The sequence below is a fragment of the Gouania willdenowi genome, chromosome 10, assembly GCF_900634775.1.
Source record: "Gouania willdenowi chromosome 10, fGouWil2.1, whole genome shotgun sequence".
Lineage (NCBI taxonomy): Eukaryota > Metazoa > Chordata > Actinopteri > Blenniiformes > Gobiesocidae > Gouania > Gouania willdenowi.
Genome location: NC_041053.1, coordinates 6,733,287 through 6,755,011, shown reverse-complemented (window position 1 = coordinate 6,755,011; position 21,725 = coordinate 6,733,287). Strand labels below are relative to the sequence as shown.

At 37.4% G+C, this 21,725-nt stretch overlaps 1 protein-coding gene across 2 annotated transcripts; it reads left to right on the top strand.

Moving 5' to 3' along the window:
- Positions 1-4,312: 4,312 nt before the first annotated feature.
- Positions 4,313-19,568, top strand: stx5a (syntaxin 5A). Of its 2 annotated transcripts, XM_028459207.1 has the most exons (12): positions 4,313-4,433; positions 4,906-5,090; positions 7,292-7,362; positions 8,134-8,189; positions 8,274-8,344; positions 8,426-8,542; positions 10,246-10,302; positions 10,381-10,462; positions 16,721-16,807; positions 16,936-17,039; positions 18,121-18,242; positions 18,405-19,568. In XM_028459207.1, exons 2-12 carry the CDS (start codon positions 5,028-5,030, stop codon positions 18,562-18,564), a joined length of 990 nt encoding a protein of 329 aa, XP_028315008.1. In that variant the 5' UTR covers positions 4,313-4,433; positions 4,906-5,027; the 3' UTR covers positions 18,565-19,568. The 2 variants fall into 2 exon arrangements, with proteins under 2 accessions (XP_028315008.1, XP_028315010.1); XM_028459209.1 differs by lacking the exon at positions 16,721-16,807.
- Positions 19,569-21,725: the final 2,157 nt, after the last annotated feature.

Sequence of the window (21,725 nt, the reverse complement as noted above, 5' to 3'; positions counted from 1 at the left end):
CCCCAGTGGGTATCTTAATATTAGGAATTTCAATCAACTGTGACATCTGTTCCAGCCATAGTGAATACATTTTGTTGGTTTATTTAGTGAATAAAGTGACACCCATTCCTTACGTGATGCAAGTGAATAGAATTTTGATAGAATAGAAGTCAATAGAATTTTGGTCGTGGAGCAGCCAATTAAATGACTTGAATATGTGTATTGAGAGTGAGACAGACCTAAGGGAGAAGAGGAGAGGAGCTGCAGCCAACCTTATCTGTCAAAAGATGCAATGCCAGTGCTAAATATAGCAACAAGACAGGGAGACAGAGTGAGTCACTTTTCTGGTGGTAAAAAAAAGGCCTTACACCAAAATCTGCCTTTTGAAACCCCTTTCAGTGTTATATGTGAGCAGGAATACTGCCTCTGCTCAAACAGAGAACAGTTGTATGCTTCTCATTATGCTTTATAGTCTTTGCACTTGTATCAGGACTTCCTTTATTATTCCACCTTGCTGTCTACTGCATTCAGTTATTGTTTTTCTAATAAGTCCAGCCGTGGTTTCCTCCCTGCTTTTGTAGCAGCAGCTGTGTTGAAGCTGGTACAGAGTGCTATCTGCCCAGAATGTGTGTGTTTGCAGATGGTATCAGCAGATGTGTGTGTTAGAAAGAGAAACACACACACGCACGCACACACACATTTAGTCCTTTGTGTGTATTGTAAAGAAAATGAGTTTGGGTTTGCTATCACATGTTAACTGACAGGAAAGTTGATGTTTACTGAAAAAAATTCACTTGTGAATTCAACAAAGGTGTTTTCCCATTTCACAGAAAATCAAAAAACTGTTATCTTTCACGCAAACGTGGGCCACCGACCTCATATGTCTCCCTCCTTTGAAGGACATCGGCCTGGGAAACCTGGGAAACATCTAAAACAAACAGAGCTGTCTGTAAATGGTCCACACTGTGGGCACATCTGTGCCTATAAATTATGTGATTAATCAATTCAAGTTCAACCTTATCAGCAGATTAATCTATCCAGTTACATAACTCTGCATCATTGCATATTAGAAATTCCTGAACCAAGAAACCCTGAAAAGACTAGACACTTGTTATACCAGGTTTTTTTGTATGGACTGAATGAAATTATGCCTCAATGGTGAAGATCGTTCATCTACAAGTACCCAAATTCAAGTCCTCATTGGGGCCTGTCAGTTGTCTCTGAACACTGCATTGAGATTGAACATTTTCCTTGGTTTGGGTCACACTTGGAAATGGTCTCCACCTTCAAATACTTGAGTATACACCTCACCTGGAGCACCAACACCTCCAGCCTGGTGAAGAGGGCTCACCAGCGCCTCTACTTCCTGACGCAAGTGAGGCGTGCTGGTCTGGGGGGGCTAAGTCTTGACCTACATATACAGATGTGTGGTGAAGAATGTCCTCTGCTCCTATCACTGTTTGGCCAAGTATTCATAGTGAACGTGGAGGTGTTGAAATCTATCTTCCATTCCTCCCCCTCTCTGATTCTGACTAGGTGATATAGGCGTTTCGGAGGCACAGCTTGGTGAACATTTTGGCCCCCTTCAACTGTTGAAACCAAATAATGGAAGATGGAATCTGTTTTTGACGGTAATGTAATTGAGTCTACGGTAATCGATGCAGGGGAAAAAAGATTTGTGCTCTGGCGGGAGATGAGGATGGACAGATGATCCCTGCTCCTAAGGACTCCTCCACGTAGGTTTTTATGCGCTGCGTTTCTGGGATGGACAAGGAGTAGCCTCTGAGACGTCCCCGGGAGGAGACCAATAGGGCAGTCATATGTTCTGTGAGGGGGTATAGAGACTTTTCCCTATCCTTGCTGAAAACCTCACGTATATCAGGGTAATACACAGGTATGCAAGACAGTTCAGGGTGACTAGATCTGGGTTTCTCTGCAGAGAACTCAATGACCCAAAGGAAAACAGATTAGAGCGCATATTTCCCAGCATTCGACAACCTCGATATCCAGTTGATTTGGGGGTCAAACAAGCACAGTCAGAGGTCTCCAGAGGAGCAGGCAGGGTGCTTATCCAGAAAACAGCATGGTTAGGCACGAGGAGGCAATCTGTAGCAAACACTAAAGTATGCCCACGAGGAAACATGACAATCTGACACAGATGAGAAAGAGAGACTGGGTTAAATACTGGGGAGAAAGGTAGGCACAGGTGAGAGTAATCTCACACTGGTAAAACTAGTGAGGCTGATGAGCTCAGGAGCAACAGGAGGGGTGGGGTGGAGGCCCTCGTTCTGGAGATATGAGTGGTAAGTAAAGTTTAAAAATGTATTCATTTATATTTGCTTGAATATAATCAGTGTTAGAGCTGTTCAAATATTCTTTATGTTTCAGAGAACAAAAGAAGAGAATTTCGAAAGAAACGCAAGACCTGCCGTGTGAAGCAAACATGGATTGTGTATAGAAATGTCCTTATGGGTTGAGTGGGACATAGTTGTGGTTTGGGCTTGCTCGATCCTGTCAGATGTGGGATGAGGGTACCAGCAGGACTGAGGGGAGATCAAGGAGCCTGCTGGATGTTATCTCAGTCTCCACGCCACAGCTGAGAGTCTACTCAGAGCAAGTGAAGAAAACGCATGTTCTGCAAGAACCTTCAGTGGGAAAGACGTAGGCATAGATATACCCAAAACTATGGATTTCCAGCTGAAAGGCAGCATTACCTCTATAATCTGTCACCCGGTAAGGTATAAAAGGTGGAATATTACACATCAAACACTCTGTCATCAGCAAAACGCACTTTGATGAACATTACCTGAGAAATATTATTTTCAAAGTAATGACTAGTAACACAAAGAACTGTGAGGACAGATTATCCACTAATATATATTTTCCATAAGTAGGTAAACGGATAAAGAGGATCCTATCAACTTTTCATTTTGGTGGTCATAATATTTTAGTTGTAGGCACAGGTGACACTGCCCGATCCTTTCAGATCCTTTAAACGCATGCACGTAGACTACGTCACTTCCTTCTCTTAAAACCCTTACGACAGAGCTCCCGGGATGTGATATTTTAATATAAACCGACCATATGGCGTTTGTTATGTATTTTGATAGTACACATGTTAATATGAAACTGTTTTTGTGGTGTTTTTAATTGTTTTTTTAAGTCAAAAAGGAGAAACTACCTTAAGATGAATGCTTTATTTTAGGGTAACAGCGCCCCCTGGGGGCACAAATGCTTCATGTACTGATTTGTGTAACTACCGACTCTTCAGCATCCCATTGAATAGATATTGTGCATTATTTGAACAGTCTTTTTCATTTTCTGACTACTTGATCAACTCGCAAAGTATTTAAACTTGGAAATAAATGCTTGGCAAACTGGTTTTGAGCCCGTATAAATAAAAGATTAATAAGAAATATTTTATCTTTTTAAAAATACCAATTTACATGTTTGTCATGATTAATTCGTGTGTACCAACAGCAACGAAGTCATATTTTAATTAAATCCTAAAGTACTAAAGTAAGAATAATATACTGAAAATAAATAAATAAATAAACGTATACATAATGCTAATAAAATAATAAGAGGAACTGAAACGATGCACCCAACGAGTCTATTTTATTACATTTTCATATATCCAACCATACACTTAAATCTATATCTGCAGACTAACACAAAAGCTAAAGATTGAGAAATGCGGTTTTGTGAATAGATGTATTTGATGTAAATAAAATAGTAAAAAAAAAAAAGATAGATTATATATTATTTTGAAAAGCTGATCAAAACATGATACACATGACAATCAATAAAATAAAAACCTAAATAAATCAGAATTCATTCAAAGCATACTTTTCTAATAATATAATATCTGCATTAATGAATACAAAAAGATTAAATTAAAATAGGGTTATACGAAAAACTTTACTTTTGTTCTTATTTTTAAACCAAACCTAAAATGACCTAACTCAAGTGATGGAAAATCTAAATCCTTTATTGCTTTATATATATATATATATATATATATATATATATATATTCTTTTATTTTTTTTTATTTATTTATTTAATCCAACAATATTTAACTCATGAGCTGATTTGCCATATTTTGATTTTCATTTTTCTTTATTGTACCCCCTTTTGTATTGTTTTGTATTTTGTTATTTGCTTTTGAAGGAGTTAGAAGTTGAGTTTATTATCTTTATCGAGAATTTCTATTTTTGGAAATATTCATTAAAAAAAGTTAAAAAGACAGTTGTCCTGGGAGGCTACAAACAGTTGAAATACCGCCGTCTGGCGGTGAAGACTGGAAACGACAGGGATTTATCGCCTCTGTAAGTAAACGTGGCAGTGACGTCAGTGGCGGAAACGACCCGGATTGGAACTTTTAACTCCAGTGCTGAGTTTTTCCCCCAGAAACATCGTCTGCTCCGTGTTTACGGTGTAATATTCAGTCAGGTGAGCTGGGAACGATCACATGTTCTTTTTAACACAGAGCTGCTGTAGGTTAAACTCAAAGCATGAGTTTGACAGCTGAGACCGCACGGTTAGCCCGGTTAGCCCGGTTAGCTTTGTGCTGCTATCGTTAGCCGGTGAGGCCGTAATCAGCTGTGTCGTGATGGGCGGCCTTCACTCACTCACACCCGGGCTCACCACTGTCATTTAACGTTACGTGTGTTTAGCTTGCTTATGGATACAAGCTGTTAGTCACCGGTTAGTTCGCTTTATATGCTTTATTTTTGCAATACTTAGCCGATCTAGTTATTGAGATCCACGGTTTAACACTGTTAGCATCTGTCATTACTAAGTTATATGTTACACAGGTGGGACATCGGTCACCAGTTGACAGGGAAACCCGTGAATATATCCCAACATGTTTGTCTGTACTTTTTATGAGTAATTCCAGTGTTCTTTCTGTGTGTTTCCTCAGTCATGGCTGTTCACACATGCTCGGTGGGTTCTCATCCCTGTGTGTAAGCCTGACAGCCCCTGTCCGTCCGCTTCTGGTTACATCTTACTTTGACCTGGTGGTGGTTCTTCACTGGCGGCAGGATGACGTGCCGTGACCGGACACTTGAGTTTCAGTCGGCCTGTAAATCTCTCCAGGGCAGACCGGTAAGTAAGATCAGTCACATTAGCACAAAAACACTGGGTTCTCTCCATGAACAGGGACAATTGTGATTATTTATTTAATGATCAGGTTTTAGAGATGACTGCGTGTACTTGTGGATCTCTTACTTACTTTTAGATTGTTTACAGTTTCATTTAACATGGTTTCACTCTGCACCTTGTTTTGGTTTCTCATTTACTCCTGAGGCATGTACTGTAAACGTCACCAAACAGCACTGAGTCATGGTTTTATCAGCAAGGGTTTATCTCAACATGACTTAACACTTTCATCACAGAAGTGCAACAGGTCAATTATGTGTTTTAGTCCATGGAACAAACTCATCGATTATATGGAACATTTGTGTGTGTGTGGGTGGGTGGCTGATCACTTCTTTACTCAAATGCCACCAATATCTGAGTTTTGCAGATCAGATTCAGGCCACTTTTATTTGTGGTTCTCAATCAGATACAGATCGGATCTTTTTCAATGTGACCTCAGTGTGAACGGTCAAAGACGGTTTAATGTTCATTTGATACGTTGGCGTCATTATTAAAAGCTGTGAGTGCAGCAGCCTCATGGACAGTCTTTAAGTGGATGCTTAAAGACTGTCAATCCTTTTTTTTTTAACCACTAAAAGAAGCGTAAAAATGTCATTTGAATGAGGAACATTTTAACTGTCGGTTTCAGGTCGGGTGCAGATATAAATACCTAATGTCTGTCAGACCTGTCGATTTCAGTTTTGCTCTGTCAGGTTCAAGTCAAAGCTTGAAGGTTCATATCATAAGTGGTCCGTGTTTAAAAGCAAATCGGCACCACAAAAAGTCAAAACATTATTTGGCTCCCATATTCTTCATCATTGTCCTCCTCTGCACCTGCTCACTCATTCTCTGGCTCCACTGCACGAAACACTTTGAGACAAACGTAACATTGCGCATATGATGTCAGATTGGAGCCGCAAACCATTCACACTGGAGTCTGATACAGGTCACATTTTAAATGGTAATGTGAACTAGGGGTGGGAACCTCTGGGTAACTCACGATACAAAGCTCACAATAACGATTATCTCACGATATGACGATACTGCGATTAATCGATATATTGGTCAGCAATCAATCTACGATAATCTATGACATAACAAGAAAAAAAAGATTAAGTGAAAAAATACAATTTTTATATCTCTGAAAGACAATACATTGAAAAAGTGTCCTATGAACAGTGGCACTATTTTAGTGCAACATTTCTGTAAATAAGTGTCAACATACCAATGTAAACGAATAAGTATCTACAATAGTGCTTTCTGTGAAGAAAAAGTAGGGTCTTTCTTCTTGCAGTGTTCACTTAGCGCGGGTAAATCCAGGAACACACCATCAAAACAGAGCACTCTCTCAGAACTAATTTTAACAGGGTGTTAAATTTCTTCTATTGCTTAATTCATATTATTTTTAGACCAAACACCAGCACGCATGTCATTTAGACCACAGGAAACTGGTTTAAAAGGTGAAAAATTTGTATATGTCCCCTTTAAAGCTTCATTTTACACTGTTAACTGTGCATATATTATTTTTTTAAAGTAGTACAAAAGAAATACAGATTTTTCCCTAACATAATAAATAATTGTGATTATAATCATGATTACAATGTTGATGAAAATAATGGTGATTATGGTATTGACCATAATCATGCAGCTCTACCCTGAACTCAACTAGTTGATCAAAGAACCACGAGTGAGCACACAGAACACATACCCATGTATGAGAAAATGCAGGGTAAACCCCACACACCTGCACAACTAGAGTTAGAGCTACCATGTCTCTTTTTGAATGGAGAAAGGAAACTACAGGAAACCATGTTTGCACAGAGAAAACATGCAAAAAAAAACCCACCGTGCGTTGTTGCTTTTTAACTCCAGACCCTCTGACTGAGAGGTGACGGCACTTATTTCTTTTATTTCAGAAAATTAATGTCACAGTTTAAATACATGGGCATCAGGGATAATATTTGACTGGCACTTGTTTATTTTCAGGCTGTATTTAGATGTTAAATTTGCAGAGCTTCTCACTACTGTTTTGGATATTTTTTTTTTTATTATTTATGCTATTGTAGATTTCACTACATATTTTCTGGGTAGTTGATCCACCTAACCTGTAGATCATCCCATTTCATCTTTCAATAACCTTGTGTCGCTCTCTTTACGTCCTGTGGTAGAATGGAGTGCAGCCCTCAAAACCAGCTCTTAGCGCTCTCAGGCAGCGCAGTGACTTCACAGTCATGGCCAAGTAAGTTCCTCACTTCCTCTTTGTTTCAGCAGTTCTCATTTATTATTACCATCACTGTACACGTTAGGGCTGGGCAAAACAAATTGATTTGATCACATTTGTAGATAAAAATGATTTTCATTTATTTTATAATTTTTTTTCCCCACCACAGTTTTTCGGACTTTTTCGCTTTCCATCCATATGGGTTATTGTAGCGTGATGTGAGCCAGCCCCCTCTTTGTTTACCCTTTGAGTAGGCTATATGTGTGCCACAGGCATGTTTAAGTTTTTATTCACACTATGCTGAGATGCTAGGGGAAAAGTTTGTTATTTTTTATTTGTAATCTTATATGTAGTTATCTGATTTCTTAAACAGAAAATGTGAAGTTGCTGTTGCACTTTTGCTTAAACCTGGGTTAAAGCTTGAAATGGTTCTATTCCTTTTAAATCTTGAGGACAATCACAGCAATAACGTTGCACTTTTCACAATATATCTGATGTCTGCAGTTATTTTTTAGTGCATTAAAAAAAATCTAATCAAAACTCGATATGTACATGTACAGCACCCTTTAATTAATGCTATTAATTAGCGTTTTGAGAGGGGAGTTAGATGAGTCACATTATGTTTTAGTGGAGATTTGAGCCTGATGTCATTTCAGGTAATTTTTACAAAAGAAGGAATTCAATGAGGGCAAATTGAAATTAATATATTTTATTATACTCCGTTAATAATGAAGCCACTAACTGCCTAAAAACCAAATTATCAACTTTGTTTGTTTTCCTTTTTTTTAGGAGAATTGGAAAAGACTTGAGCAACACATTTGCCAAGTTGGAAAAACTCACCATTTGTAAGTTTCCCTTTGTTTTTCCAGCATCATTGAAAACTTTTCCGTTAATCATTGTTACTACATGCTTACATTCTGATGTTTTAGTGGCCAAAAAAAAATCGCTATTTGACGACAAGGCTATGGAGATCGAGGAGCTAACATACATCATTAAACAAGTGAGTTGAGTTATCGTAGTTATGTTAATGTAACCTTCCTGTTGGGGTTGAATGCTGACGTTTTCTCCCCTGGACTTTCAGGATATCAACAGTTTAAACAAACAGATTGCACAACTGCAGGACTTGGTGAGGACTCGTGGAGCTCCTGGTGGCCGACACATTCAGACCCATTCCAATACAATAGTGGTGTCACTACAGGTGTGTCTATAGTGATAGTTTATTACAGTAGTAGTATAAAGGGGCCCAAATTGTACTTCATACATTTTTATCTGATAAGTTTAACATAAAGCAACAAATTGAGCACAGAACAAAATTACTTGTAGCGTCACAAGTCATGGGAAAAATAGATACAAAGTATTAATGTATAAAAGATCAATAAAAATATTAAAACACTAACCCCTTATTGGCAAGAGTAAATTGTAATAATAGTAACCACATGCACACAATAAAATGTAAATACAATATAAAAACAAAAAATATACAACATAGAAAAAATATATTGAATTAATAAAAGCTTTTAAAACAACACGTTTACTGTAAGATTTAATGAAACTATTACAGAAAGGTTGGAAGGCTACTGGTAAAAGTCTGTGTGTAACTGCTGTTAGTTCCTCGCAGTGGGTGACTTCATTTAGAAAATTATTTTTATGTAGTATTATAACACCAAGTCCTTTTTATATATACTTTATTGCATTAATTAACAAACAAAAAATGTCATTTTCACAGACAACTGTCATCAAAAGTACACTGTATTTATTTTTGTATTAAATAAAACAGAATAAAGAAAACAATGAAAAAAGTAAACTAAATAATACATTTAAAAAAGGGCATACATAAATGAAAATTGTGGATAAATGAAAAGTGTAAGTGCCTTTTTGTCACACATCTTTTGATGAAATTATATAATTGTGTAGTCTACTTAGTCTATTTTCAGAGTACCTTTCAACTGACACCTCGTTTCACCAGATTCCAGCATTTCTGCATTTTTACCAAGTTTTTTGAGGGGATTGAGTGTTTTGCCTCTAGTGGGCACAGTCCTGACTCTACCCAGTGGGGAAGCACATATTCGGACTCAGACCTTTCTGCTGACACCTCATTGAATAGCAATAGCAATGGCTATGGCCGCCATATTGAATTTTTGAGTGGCCAACGCCTTTTTCTAAAACAGTTTCCCTTAAAGAGTATCTTTGCCAAATGTTATGCTTTTATACCAAAGTGACCTATTTTTTCATTAATCTGCTGCACTGTAAGGGTTACATTTTTAAATTACAATTACATTTTCAATCATCCATGTTCAATTACAACCCAATTATGAATACATTGACCCGTATTTTTTCCACTTAAGTGTACAAATATTATTTCCTCTCTGAAAGTCAATTACATTCTCAATTACTATTGTTCAATTACAATTAATAATAAATAACCCCGTTAAATGTAACCTTCCTCTTGTGTAAAATACACTAAAAAACATAATTTAATTAGTTTTTCCTCTCTTGGTTAACTTGTTAGGCTTCCCCATTCATGGAAATATGGGTATTATGATTTTTGGTGTGGGTGTCTGAGCCTTTTTTCTGTCAGAATACCCCTAGATTTAAATTATTTTAAAAATGATCCTCAAGAGAACTAACAGATGAACTTGATATGAAACATATTTTAATAATTATTTACGTATGTATAAACATATAGCTTTAACATGGTTATGCCACTTACAATTACAAAATAAATTATCTGAACTCAATTACAGTGCAATTACGATTACAACAGCAACAAATTTTTCCAATTCCGATGATAATTACATCATAATTGTAATTAATTATGCAATTAGTCTTAAAATTGACGCCAATTCTGCCTCAGATTATGTCTGTTCAATTTTATTCACGGTTTCTTTTTTCCATTCTCAGTCCAAACTGGCTACAATGTCTAACGACTTCAAGTCGGTCCTGGAGGTCAGAACAGAGGTATGCATTCCTGCCCAGAGTGAGTGAAACGTTTGAAAGGATGTGACGATTGTGAATGTTTGTAACTCCGTCTTGCAGAACCTGAAGCAGCAGCGCAGCAGGAGGGAGCAGTTCTCACAGCCTCCTGTGGCATCTTCTCCTCTCATGGCCAACAACTTCAGTGAGTCTGTCTTCAACTTACCTTTAACCTTCCATCTGATCATGTAATGTTTGCAGATATCATGTGTAACACTAAAGGAACAAACAGGTGTAATCTAAGATGTCTAAGTTTTGTAATGGCCTGTTCACTCGATGCAACCCAGAAACCGCTGCGTCAGCAAAAAGCCAAATGTGAACAAGCTTAATCTGGTCTTAGCTACCACAGCTGTGTGGAATTCATCTGGAAACTTAAACATGACAAAGGCAGTAACTGGACTCACATTGGCTTTGTAAACTAACTACACATCTGAATTCTGCATTTGTACAAATAAAAAACATACGTAACAAAGTCTCTAAAGTGCTGTAGAGTGAACACGCCTTTTGGTTTTCAGGCAGAGGCTCAATGTTCCATATTTTACTCGGTTCATCTTTTGCTTCAATGCTAAACAGAGACCCTAAGAAGAGGCTTCATTTAAGAGTCTGCATTGCTTGTACAATGTTCACTAACAGCCTGTAGTGTTGCAACATGAAGCCAAAGCAAACTGCTCACTGTAGATGCCTTTAAACTGGAAGAACAAACTAAACATTTTACTCTTTAATACTTTCAAGTCAACTTTATTTGTAACAGTGGGTAGATTCAGTTTGCCGTAAGTCAGTTTTGTGTGTGTGTGTGTTTGTTCATATTACACATTAATAGTACTGAAATTCTTCAGTACTACGCAGTATCCAAAGTATTTAATTTTCGGTGCCTCAGATGCTCAATCTGTGATTGGCTGTACGGTTACACATGGGTCAGTTGAAGTTAAGAAGAAACCTGGTCAATCTGTTAAATCAGTGGTTCTCAACGTTTTCAGTCCGTGACCCAACCAAAATAAAGGTTCCAGAGACCGGGGACCCCCACTGTAACTGAAGGTGGCTGAACACAGACATGAACATTGAAGAACAGTCATGTGGAGACAGGACCATCTATAAGAGGGAATAAAAGACAGATTTTTGGGACCCATCCATAAAGTCAGCAAAATGATGGTCCATTGTTCTATGAATCTGTGATAACATTTATTTATTTATCTGAATATTATCCACTGTTATCCAGGAAGTTCATTATTTGCGCCTTAGTATATAGTCATCTTAAAGATGTAAATCTGTATTTTAATCAGGAATACAATGGGTTAAAAGTGACCAAAATGGTGGAAAATGGGGTGAAATGGGATTTTAAAAACCACAGAAATTGGTTAAAATTTGCTAATTAGAGTGGCCAAAAAATGGACGTAAAAAGGGGTTCAGTGTCAATATTGGAACAATTAGTTTAATCAAATAATGGGCATGACAAATGGTGAATGTGGTTAAATTGTCAAAAAAAGCATGAAATATGGTGAAAAGAGGTTAAAGGTGACAATAATGGGTCAACATATGTGACATTAGGTGGGAAAAGTGCTAGAAAGGGTTTTATAACTGCTGAAAATGTCTTAAAGGTGGAAAAAATGTGCAGAAAAGGAATTAAAATTTGATGAAGTGGTAGAAATGGGATTAATGTGGCAAAAATGCTTTAAAATGTGCCAAGTTTGGTGTAGTTGCAGAAAAAAGGTAAAAATAACCAAAATCAGCTCAAATTGTATATGAAAATTGTTAGTTTATTGAAGGCATCTGGGTACCTCCAGTGTCCCGTGAGCCCAAGGTTGAGAACCCCTGTTTTTAATAACGGTTTGAGGTTTTAACACTGAAGTCATGTTTTCACCTGCGTTTGTCTATGTCTGTGAATGTCGATGTTTGTTAGCAGAATAAGTTCTGATCAGATTTAAATTAGGGCTGGGCGATATGGCCTTTTATAAATACCGCGATATTTTTAGGCCATGTCACGATACACGATATATATCTCGATATTTTGCATTACCCTTGAATTAACACTTTGATGCACAAAATCACACCAGTATGATGATTCTATATGTCTACATTAAAACATTCTTGATCATACTGCATTAATATATGCCAATTTTAAACTTTCATGCAAAAAAGGGGATATCACAACTAAGTCAAAGTTGACATAACTGTATTTATTAAACAGTGAGTTGCTCAAACATAAAATTGTCAACATGTTCTGTGCAAAATTGTCACAGAGACATTTCAAAACAAGACATTAGTGCAGGATGCAACTCACATGGCATTTCAAAACACAAAATTTAAGTGCACCTTTTGTGCATAATGCCACTAAGATATTTTAATAAAAAAAAAAAAAAGTCCGCGAGTTTAACGGTATGGTCATTTTCAACACCGCACAGACTACAAGCTGTGATATATCGAGTATATTCGATATATCGCCCAACCCTAATTTAAATGATATTTGGTGAGCTGATCTAAACTTGGCTATGGTCTATTGTTATTTTCAGTAATGTTAATGAATCTGTTTTTTTTGTCTTGCTTTTGCAAACACGAGACCCTCTTTCTCTGAAATGGAAACATTCTAAATGTACAAAAACATTGAACACTTTTTGCTGTGACCTTATTTGTTTGTTCATGACAGCCTGCCTCAGCCACTTTGCATTGCTAACAACGACTACAGTGTTCTCAAAAAATAGTTTTATAATCAGAATCACCTGTACAAATACACACGCACACGTGGACACACACTCACCACTGGATTATGTAATTGCTTATCCTAAACAGGGTTGCGGAGCACTGGAGTTCATCCCTTGTCTGCATAGTGTGTGGCATAGCTGGACAATATATCCAGATTCAAGATATATCAAGTTTTCTATTTTAGCGAAATGGAAAATAACAATATCGCCTATATTGAGATATACAGTGTATATATATGTATATGTATTCCAAAATAAGAGCTCGCTTTTAGATGTCCTTAGTTGCGTCCTGGTGAGCTCCTATCCACCATGTTTTAGATCAGGTGTGACCAATATGTGGCCTGCTGGCACCAGGTAGCCCACATGGACCAGAAGTGGTGCCCTCAGGCCTGTTGTAACAGGACCATGAGTCAGCAATGAGCTCCATTTACAATCTGTCAGACTTTAGGTTCAAACTCAGATAAATATAGATAATAGATGTCAGTGCTTTTAGTAAGTTTAAAAACGGCTTTTTGGGTCATTGTCATTAAGTGTCATTTGCTAAAGTATGACACCTTTGGAGATATGTTGGCATTTTTTGGGTTTGGTGGAGGGATCTAGTGGGGTTTGGGTTCAGGGTTAGTTAGGGTAATGAAAGACACTTAACAGCCTTCATGACACCTTATTCATGCTAATGACAGATGTCATGTCATAATTTTATTTATTTATTTTATTATTTATTTATTCAGTTTATTTCCGACATGGTTACATTCACTTTTTTTTTTTTTTTTTTTTTTTCATTTTTTGTACATGCCGAAAAAGGAGACGAGAGAAGCAGTTTGCTTATCCGGGTCCCGTCCCCTGTTTTACCATCGCAGATTTACATGGGTTTACATGATGACAGCGTATTGTCAGCCTTATGCATAAAACTTGAAGTAAAGTGTTACCACATTTTCTTGTATTAAATTAACCATCTTTAAATGTTTATTTCCACTGAAACATTGTGACTATTTTCTATGAATGAGCATGGAGACAACTAAAACATGCAGAAAAGGTGCTCTCCAGGACCGGTCTTAAGCCTCACTTTAATAATGTATAGTAGTGTTAATATTAAAGTGCACTTCTGTCAGTGATGTCACTATTATGCAAGCACACACTCTTCCATTCTTCACCACTTGTGTGCATATTTACTGATTTTCTCAAAAGTCCAGGTGCATCTGGCACAAAAAACAAAGCATATTTGTTTATGTTGCATAAGTAGTGGTGATAATCATCTCCTCTGCTTTAACAACAATGATCTGTTTGTGAACAGATAAAGGCAGAAGGTACAAAGCTTCTAGTTTGAAGCCTTTGACAGAGTTTTACTACATCATCATCAGTGATTTTAATACAGTATAGTGTTGTAAAAAAACTCGATACTGAATAAAGTATCGATACCAAAAGGTGAGTAGCGAATGTCATACTAACAGCGCCGTGTTCATTTCTTAATATCTATGATTTATCTCGTTTTTTTATCCCTCTCCTATTTCAATTGACACAACTTTATTCACTGCTACAGACACATGTACAGTCCCTCCAAAAGTAACATTAAATCAGGAAGAAGGCAGGATGACTGAACTCTGACCTCACGTTGCCATGGTTAAAATGGCTCCCTTAAAGGGACAGTCCTCAGAAGGTGATCATTACAATGCGTCTGTGTGTGCGCGTGTTAATAGTGGCAACTGTTTATATATTTTGTATCTGATAAATTCACAATTGTCAGTAATAAAAAAATAATTGATCGTTATGATGTTTAAAAAAAAAAAAAACTGTACAGCATTTTGGTTTGGCTGACGTTTTAAAAATGTGCACAAATGCACATAATTTGTTTTATAAATTATGATGTTGTTCTCTACATGTGTTAATAAATGTCCCTGTGTGACATTTGGCATGTGGCTTTAACTGACTTACCTTATTTTAAGGGCTTATCTCTGAAAAAAGAAACTAACAGGTACGTTACGCTATAATAGTTAGGGGAAACCCCAATTACATCACAGAGAAAACATTAATATATATATGGAGTATTGCCATTCTGGTCCTATTGTATGCGTCAAAGCATCATCTCAAGGTAAGGGCAAAATATCGAGATATATTTTGTACATCGTGATATAGCTTGAAAAGAGTTATTTAAAAAAAGTCCCTACCGTGGTATCGAGAATCAAGTTTTTTTTTATGTATCGAGTTTGAACTTCTAGTATTGTGACAACCCTAACACAGTATTACCAATGTCAAGTGTTAGCCTAGTGGTTACGGAAGCGGACTTGTGACCGGAGGGTTGGTGGTTCGAAACCACTGTGGCCCATAACTGTACTTGGACCTAAGTGCTCCCAGGACTCATGATAAAGAGATTCCGTGTGTGTAAGTTTAAAAAAAAAAAAAAAAAAAAGCCACGCAGCTGCACTGTTTTTGGCTGCGTGTTATTCTCCCCCTGTACTTAAGTTTGTTGCTGGCGCACCTCCATCCCAGTTACGCACTCTGGTTGGAGTGTCCCTGAATTGTGGGCGTTCACATGCAAATCTGGCCTTGAGAGCATTCTCCCATCTGCTTAAGTTTTTTTCCTTTTACGCACTTTTGAACCTGGAATAAGTGCAGCGCCCCGATTAGGTGAAACATTATATTGCACTATAAATATGGACTTGGTTACAATTTAAGCCACACGGACTCTTAATATTGCAGAAGAGACTCCCAGAAAGAATCTATCCAAACCGACACTGTCACTGTGGTGGGTGGAGTCACACAAGCACGCCAAAAGATTGACAATCAGCATTTCTAATAAGTTCACATTTGCCAGTTCGAGACGGGACAAAATGTTACATTTAATTATATTTTACCCGTGTCGTCCACTCCTTTTTTGGGAGGCAGTGAGAGCAGCTTCATTGAGCTGATCAGCTCAGCTGTGTGTGTGACGCGGTGTACGCGTCGGCTGCTGCAGCTCGTTACAATGAAACTCTGACAGACGTCAGACTGATGCTCAACGATTTTAACACTGTGTATAACGTAAATCTACAGTTTGATCCACTACAGGAGTAAATAAGTGAAGTATTGATGACAGATGATGATGACTAATGCGCGCTGATCGTTTCTGGATGCAGGAATGGAAGAAATTAATAAAATCAGGCTTTTCACACAAATGTTAATCTGGCGTTAATATGAGGGGAAAAAGACAGATTTTGTATGTGGCTCAGATAGAAAAATGTGTCCGATCCTCACACTGCAGTAATCTGATCAAATCAACCTTACATTGTTTATCAACGAAGGCATTTCAAATTAAAAGTGTGCTTTAAAATTTTCACGGATTTCAATAACATTTACGAGCATTAAGAAAACTCCATGTTCCGTTATTTCTAGACAGCTCAAAAATACTTGTGGATAAAACTTTCTTTGAGTTTATTTTATAACTTGTTTTTATTTAATTATTACTGCTTGTATTTATGGTGAAAAGGTATTAGATAATCCATTTTAATCACTTAATCCCATCCATCCTCTAGTGTTCTCCAGTTTTTAGGTACTGCATTTGGCTTTTTGTTTGACTGCTTGAGTTATTATTGATGCCACAGGCTGAGGACAAACATTGACTGGCTTTGTACCTTTAAAACACAAACCGATTTCTTAAGGAACTGCTCGAATTCCTTGTGAATGATTATTATTGTATTTGGTCGTCTATAATACAAATACAAAAAATATTTTAGGGAGCCGAAAAAAAGGGGCCCAGGAGCCGCATGCAGCTCGTGAGCCACGCAATGACTACCAGGGCTTTACAACCACAAATTTAAAAGGTATTTCCCTGGAACGTTTGACTCTCCCAGCAGGTATAACCAGCACCTGTATGTCCCCGCTGTACTTTTTGCATGAAGGACTTCTGTCTCTGAGCTCCTGTTTTGTTCTGTGTGCTGTCTCTCCACAGGAAGCTCGGTCCTCATGCAGGATGAGTCCCGCAGCATAAGTGACGTGGCCATCAGCATGGACTCTCAGACTAATCCTTTGCAGCTCCAGCTCATTGATGAACAGGTAAACTGTTTCACCGTGTTTCAAAATGACAATGAGCACTTTGTGGTTTTACTGCTACCTCTTCAACCCCAACAGACATGCCGGCCAGGGCAGCACAAGCTTCCGTGACTCTCGCAGGTCTTAATTTTGTCAAGAAGGAATTAAATTACACATTCTATACCTCTCCATAATCCTAAGAAACTCAGCTATTACTGTATCCAACCCACATTCAGAACTAAAGACCACAGCACACACACCAGGCCATTATGTTCAAAGAGGGAAAACTTGATAATTCCGAAAACGCAAACTTTTTCCCCTGCTGTGAGTCACAAAATAAACGCAGAGCTCTATAACACCAGCTTACTTAAAACTACAGACTGAGCTGAATCAACTGATATACAAGTCGAGTATGTTATGTACCAAACCACCGCCACAAAATTAGAAAATACACCAAGGAAAAAAAATCAGCAATGACAACAAATTGGATCTGATTTGTTGTTTCTTATAAAAAGTTCCTCCAAAGTGCATAAAACTCCATAATTTCATAAATCCAAATTGTGTTGTCGGACAGATACCGCCACTACACACATCTGAGCACTTCTCAGCCGAGGAATCTGTCCAATGAGCGATTGGTGCTCGTGCGTTCAATGGCCAGTTCCTCCTTTATCCAGCTCTGATTGGCCAGGGCTAAAGCCAATCCCATAGTGTTTGATGTCACCAATTTCTACAAGCCCTGAGCTTTACAACGCAGTGTGAGAATTCAGATTGATCAAAGCATTGCTCAATAACAGCCATGCGCAACAGCATCAAAATGTGGAACCACAAATAGCATTGTGCATGGCACCGCAGAGATCTGACTAAAAATGTATGTTTATTTCAAGTCAAATTGCAACATCTAGTTGTCAAACATAAGAATAAAAATGATTGGAATCAATTTGACTGATATATTACAGTTACAAACTAAACTTTGGCACAGTTGTGGCACAGTTGTTAGCCATGAATGTCATGTGGAAGCTTAGAAAAATGTTAGTTGTTATAGGTGGTTGGGGCTTAAGAGGTTAGTGATCCGCTGATTCACCATCCAAAACCTTGCTTGCTACAGGACTCGTACATCCAGAGCCGGGCTGACACCATGCAAAACATCGAGAGCACCATAGTGGAGCTGGGCTCTATATTCCAGCAGTTGGCACACATGGTCAAAGAGCAAGAAGAGACCGTCCAAAGGTGAGAGTGACACAGAAATAATACGTCCAACATTTTCTTCAATATTAGTTGAAGAAAGCAAAATAAAGTATTCTGAATCTGAAAATGTCCAATAATTAGATCTGAGAGGAAAGGAGAATTAAGTGATTTAATGGGAATCCTGTTTTGTTGCTCGCTTCACAGGATTGATGCGAACGTGGAGGACACCCAGCTGAACGTGGAGGGCGCCCACACAGAGATCCTGAAATACTTCCAGTCGGTCTCCTCTAACCGCTGGCTGATGATCAAAATCTTTCTTGTCCTTGTTGTCTTCTTCATCATCTTTGTCGTGTTCTTCGCCTAAAGACCCCTGAATTGGCCAATAAGAAGGATGTTTGAACTTTGGTAAAGACAACATTAAAGATGAACTGTGAAGATGGTTTCTGGAGGCTTGGGAATGAATAAGACATTTTGATGAATCCTCAGCCATAAACGTTTGATCTTCACTCAACATTTTGGTGGAAAATGAAGACTTCTTTAAACAAAAGTAATAAACTGTTAAATCACAGTTTTGTTATGAGAGAGAGAGCAGCACATCGGTTGGGAAAGGACCAACTTTCTAAAATCATTTATTCCAAACATCTAAAATTGAAGTTTTTTGATTCTGCAAACTGTCTGAAGATCAGTATTTATATTTTTTGGTTTGCCCTTTCATCGCATATAATCTTTCTATTATGAGAGCCAAACAGTAGCATAGAGTATTTAACTTCTGGGTTTGCAAACATTGTATTGGGTTATGTGTCATTCTATTTCTAACCATCAGTGTACCACCCTTTAGCTATGGAATAATTTAATGACATCATAGGTTTGCTTTTTGTTTTCTCATTACTTTTATTTGCCAAATGGGAACTCACTGAACTGTGACGGAGAACAAAGATTTTTACTGTGGGTCTTCAGTAACAACCAGCATAAAGGAAGCTCTTAGAAGAAATACGACAATGTTTACCGTATTTAACATTGTCCTTTCTGCAGCTGTAATGGATAAAATGTTTAAATATCAAAACATTTGCTCGACTGGAGATGTCAGAGCTTATGAAGGGGCTTTGTGGTTGTCGAGAACCACTCCTGAAGTGACTGAGTCAGCCACAGGTCCTTGAAGTGTCTGGATGAATGTGTGTGTGTGCTTTCCATCTGGATCCGTCTAATGTTGGGGATATTATTTGGATGACCACAAATTTAACAAATGGTGAGAATGTTTTTATCTATTCATCCCTCTTTGAGCCAAACTAAATGAGTTCAGTGTATAAAGTGCAAATATCTGTAATCTATTAAGAGATCGCACCATAATAAAAAATAATGGTTGCTTGATTTCAGTGTCAGAGTTTTATTCAGTGGCTGTTTCGGTAAATAAATTCACTTCAGTCATTCCTATCATTGAAAAAACTTTTTTTGGTTCAATAACTTTATAGTTTATTTTCCTTGTCATCTTATAAACCATTATCATACACTGGCAAGTTGTGTTTTTGATGATTTTTACTAGTGTATGATTACATTGCTCAATCAAGCCCAAATGTGAAAAAGATGTCAACCCTGATTATGTAAATGAATACTGCAGTTTTGGCTTTATTAGGTGGTTGTCTTTGTGTGCACAATGAGGAAGGCAATGTTGATATTCTTGAATCCAGGGGTCACCAACCTTTCTGATACTGAGCTTCATAGGTATTGCATAGTCCGAAGGAATACCAGTTAGAAAAGCACTAATATACCGCGTTTTCATGGTTTCACTTTAATTAGAAGGTAAGGGAATAAAGAAGGCTAGAGTAACTTAAAAAAGTAGGAAATAATTCCACCAAGTTCTTATTGTCTTCCTTTTGAATAATGATAAGGACTTTCAGTTGACAGTTGAAACATGTCAGGAGATCAAAGTAAACTTCTTGAAAATCAGTTCTCTCATTAAATTAGACTAACATATTTTTTTTAAAAAAACTAAAAATAATTTGCTGGAATTATTATGCGCAAGTCAAGGAAACATCAAAGCAATTTGCAGGCGCATCTGAAGAGGACTGACACCTGACAGTCAAAACATGTCAGGAGATCAAAGTAAACTTCTTGAAAAACAGTTGTCGGAATAAATTAAAACATATTCAAAAAGAAAACATAAATAACTTTCTGGAATTATTATGTGAAATTCAAGCAAACATCAAAGCAATATGAAAAGGACAGTCGTAACATGTCAGGAGATCAAGGTAATTTTCCTGATAAACAATAGTTGAAACCTTAACATATCAAAGGTAGCAAATGATGAGTTTTCAACATGAAAAACTATTTTCCCTCTTTTATGCAATTGTTTTATTTTCATTAAATTTGATAGAAAATCCACCTTTCTTTAAAAAAAAAAAAGATGCTGTATATAACGCAATTTGTCACAATGTTTCAGTGAAAATAAATATTTAAAAATGGTTGATTTAATACCAAAACTTTATCAGCAGTATTTCACTCTACCAAGTACTATCAACATCTGTCATATGTACTGTATTTATCTTTCTGAGTTTGAATCCTGGAAAGTAAATCAGATTTTAGATGGAGCTCATTGGTGGCTAGAGCTCCTGAGGGCCCCTCACATGGTCCATGTGGGCTACCTGGTGCCTGTGGGCACCGTGTTGGTGACCCCTGCTCTAATCTCTTAGGCCTTTACTAGCAAAGCCACTTTGATACATGTGATGAATGTTTGTCCTTCACAGAAAAACAGGGTCTACTTGAAAGATACAGACTTTTTCTGTTCCATTGCTTGAAGAAAGTGTCTTCTCAAAACCTGGAGTTGGTGTTCTGTCTTTTGTATATAAAGACTTGACAGGACGACCACCAAGTTTCAGATCTCAGCATTTGTTATATTCGTCCAACATTAGCCTAATAGCCTAGCCTTAATGACCCACCCGGTCATGTGATTACAGGTAGCAAAGTCAGCTTTATTGTCAATCCTACAGTATGTGCAGGACATGCAGAGAATGATAATTGTATCAACATCAGTTGTAGGCCAAATGAGTTGTAAAATATCAGATATCGATCAAAAATCCAATATTGTGCATCTCTTAAACAAATTGGTATATCAGGCTAGCCGTAAAAATTAGTGTTGCATGCACATGTGATGCTAGGCCAACAGTTTAATAAAACTGTGAAACGGCACTAGCTGTGGAACATTATGTATTCATGACTTGTTCAAACTTGTAAATCAAAATTGAGGACTCTTCACTTGTTTTTGACTTGAACGGCCTAGACTCGAGACTTGACTTGAACTTTAGTGACATGACTTGTTCCCACCTCTGAGAAAAAAAGTAATCAAATTATCTGCAATGTCTTTGTTTGAGCACCACTGTAAGAGCTGATCAGAATCAGAATCAGAATCAGAATCATCTTTATTCACCAAGTGTATGTTGTACACACGAGGAATTTGACTCGGTCAACTGTGCTCTCTCCAATAGTGAAACATTCAATAATAAACAATCAACTAGAAGAGATGATAATAAG

Bases quoted from the DNA above. Each gene is read 5' to 3' on its own strand.
- stx5a (XM_028459207.1), top strand. From the start codon at position 5,028: ATGACGTGCCGTGACCGGACACTTGAGTTTCAGTCGGCCTGTAAATCT. The intron at 5,091-7,291 runs GTAAGTAAGATC...GTCCTGTGGTAG, and splicing joins AATCTCTCCAGGGCAGACCG to AATGGAGTGCAGCCCTCAAA. The intron at 10,303-10,380 runs GTATGCATTCCT...TCCGTCTTGCAG, and splicing joins TCCTGGAGGTCAGAACAGAG to AACCTGAAGCAGCAGCGCAG.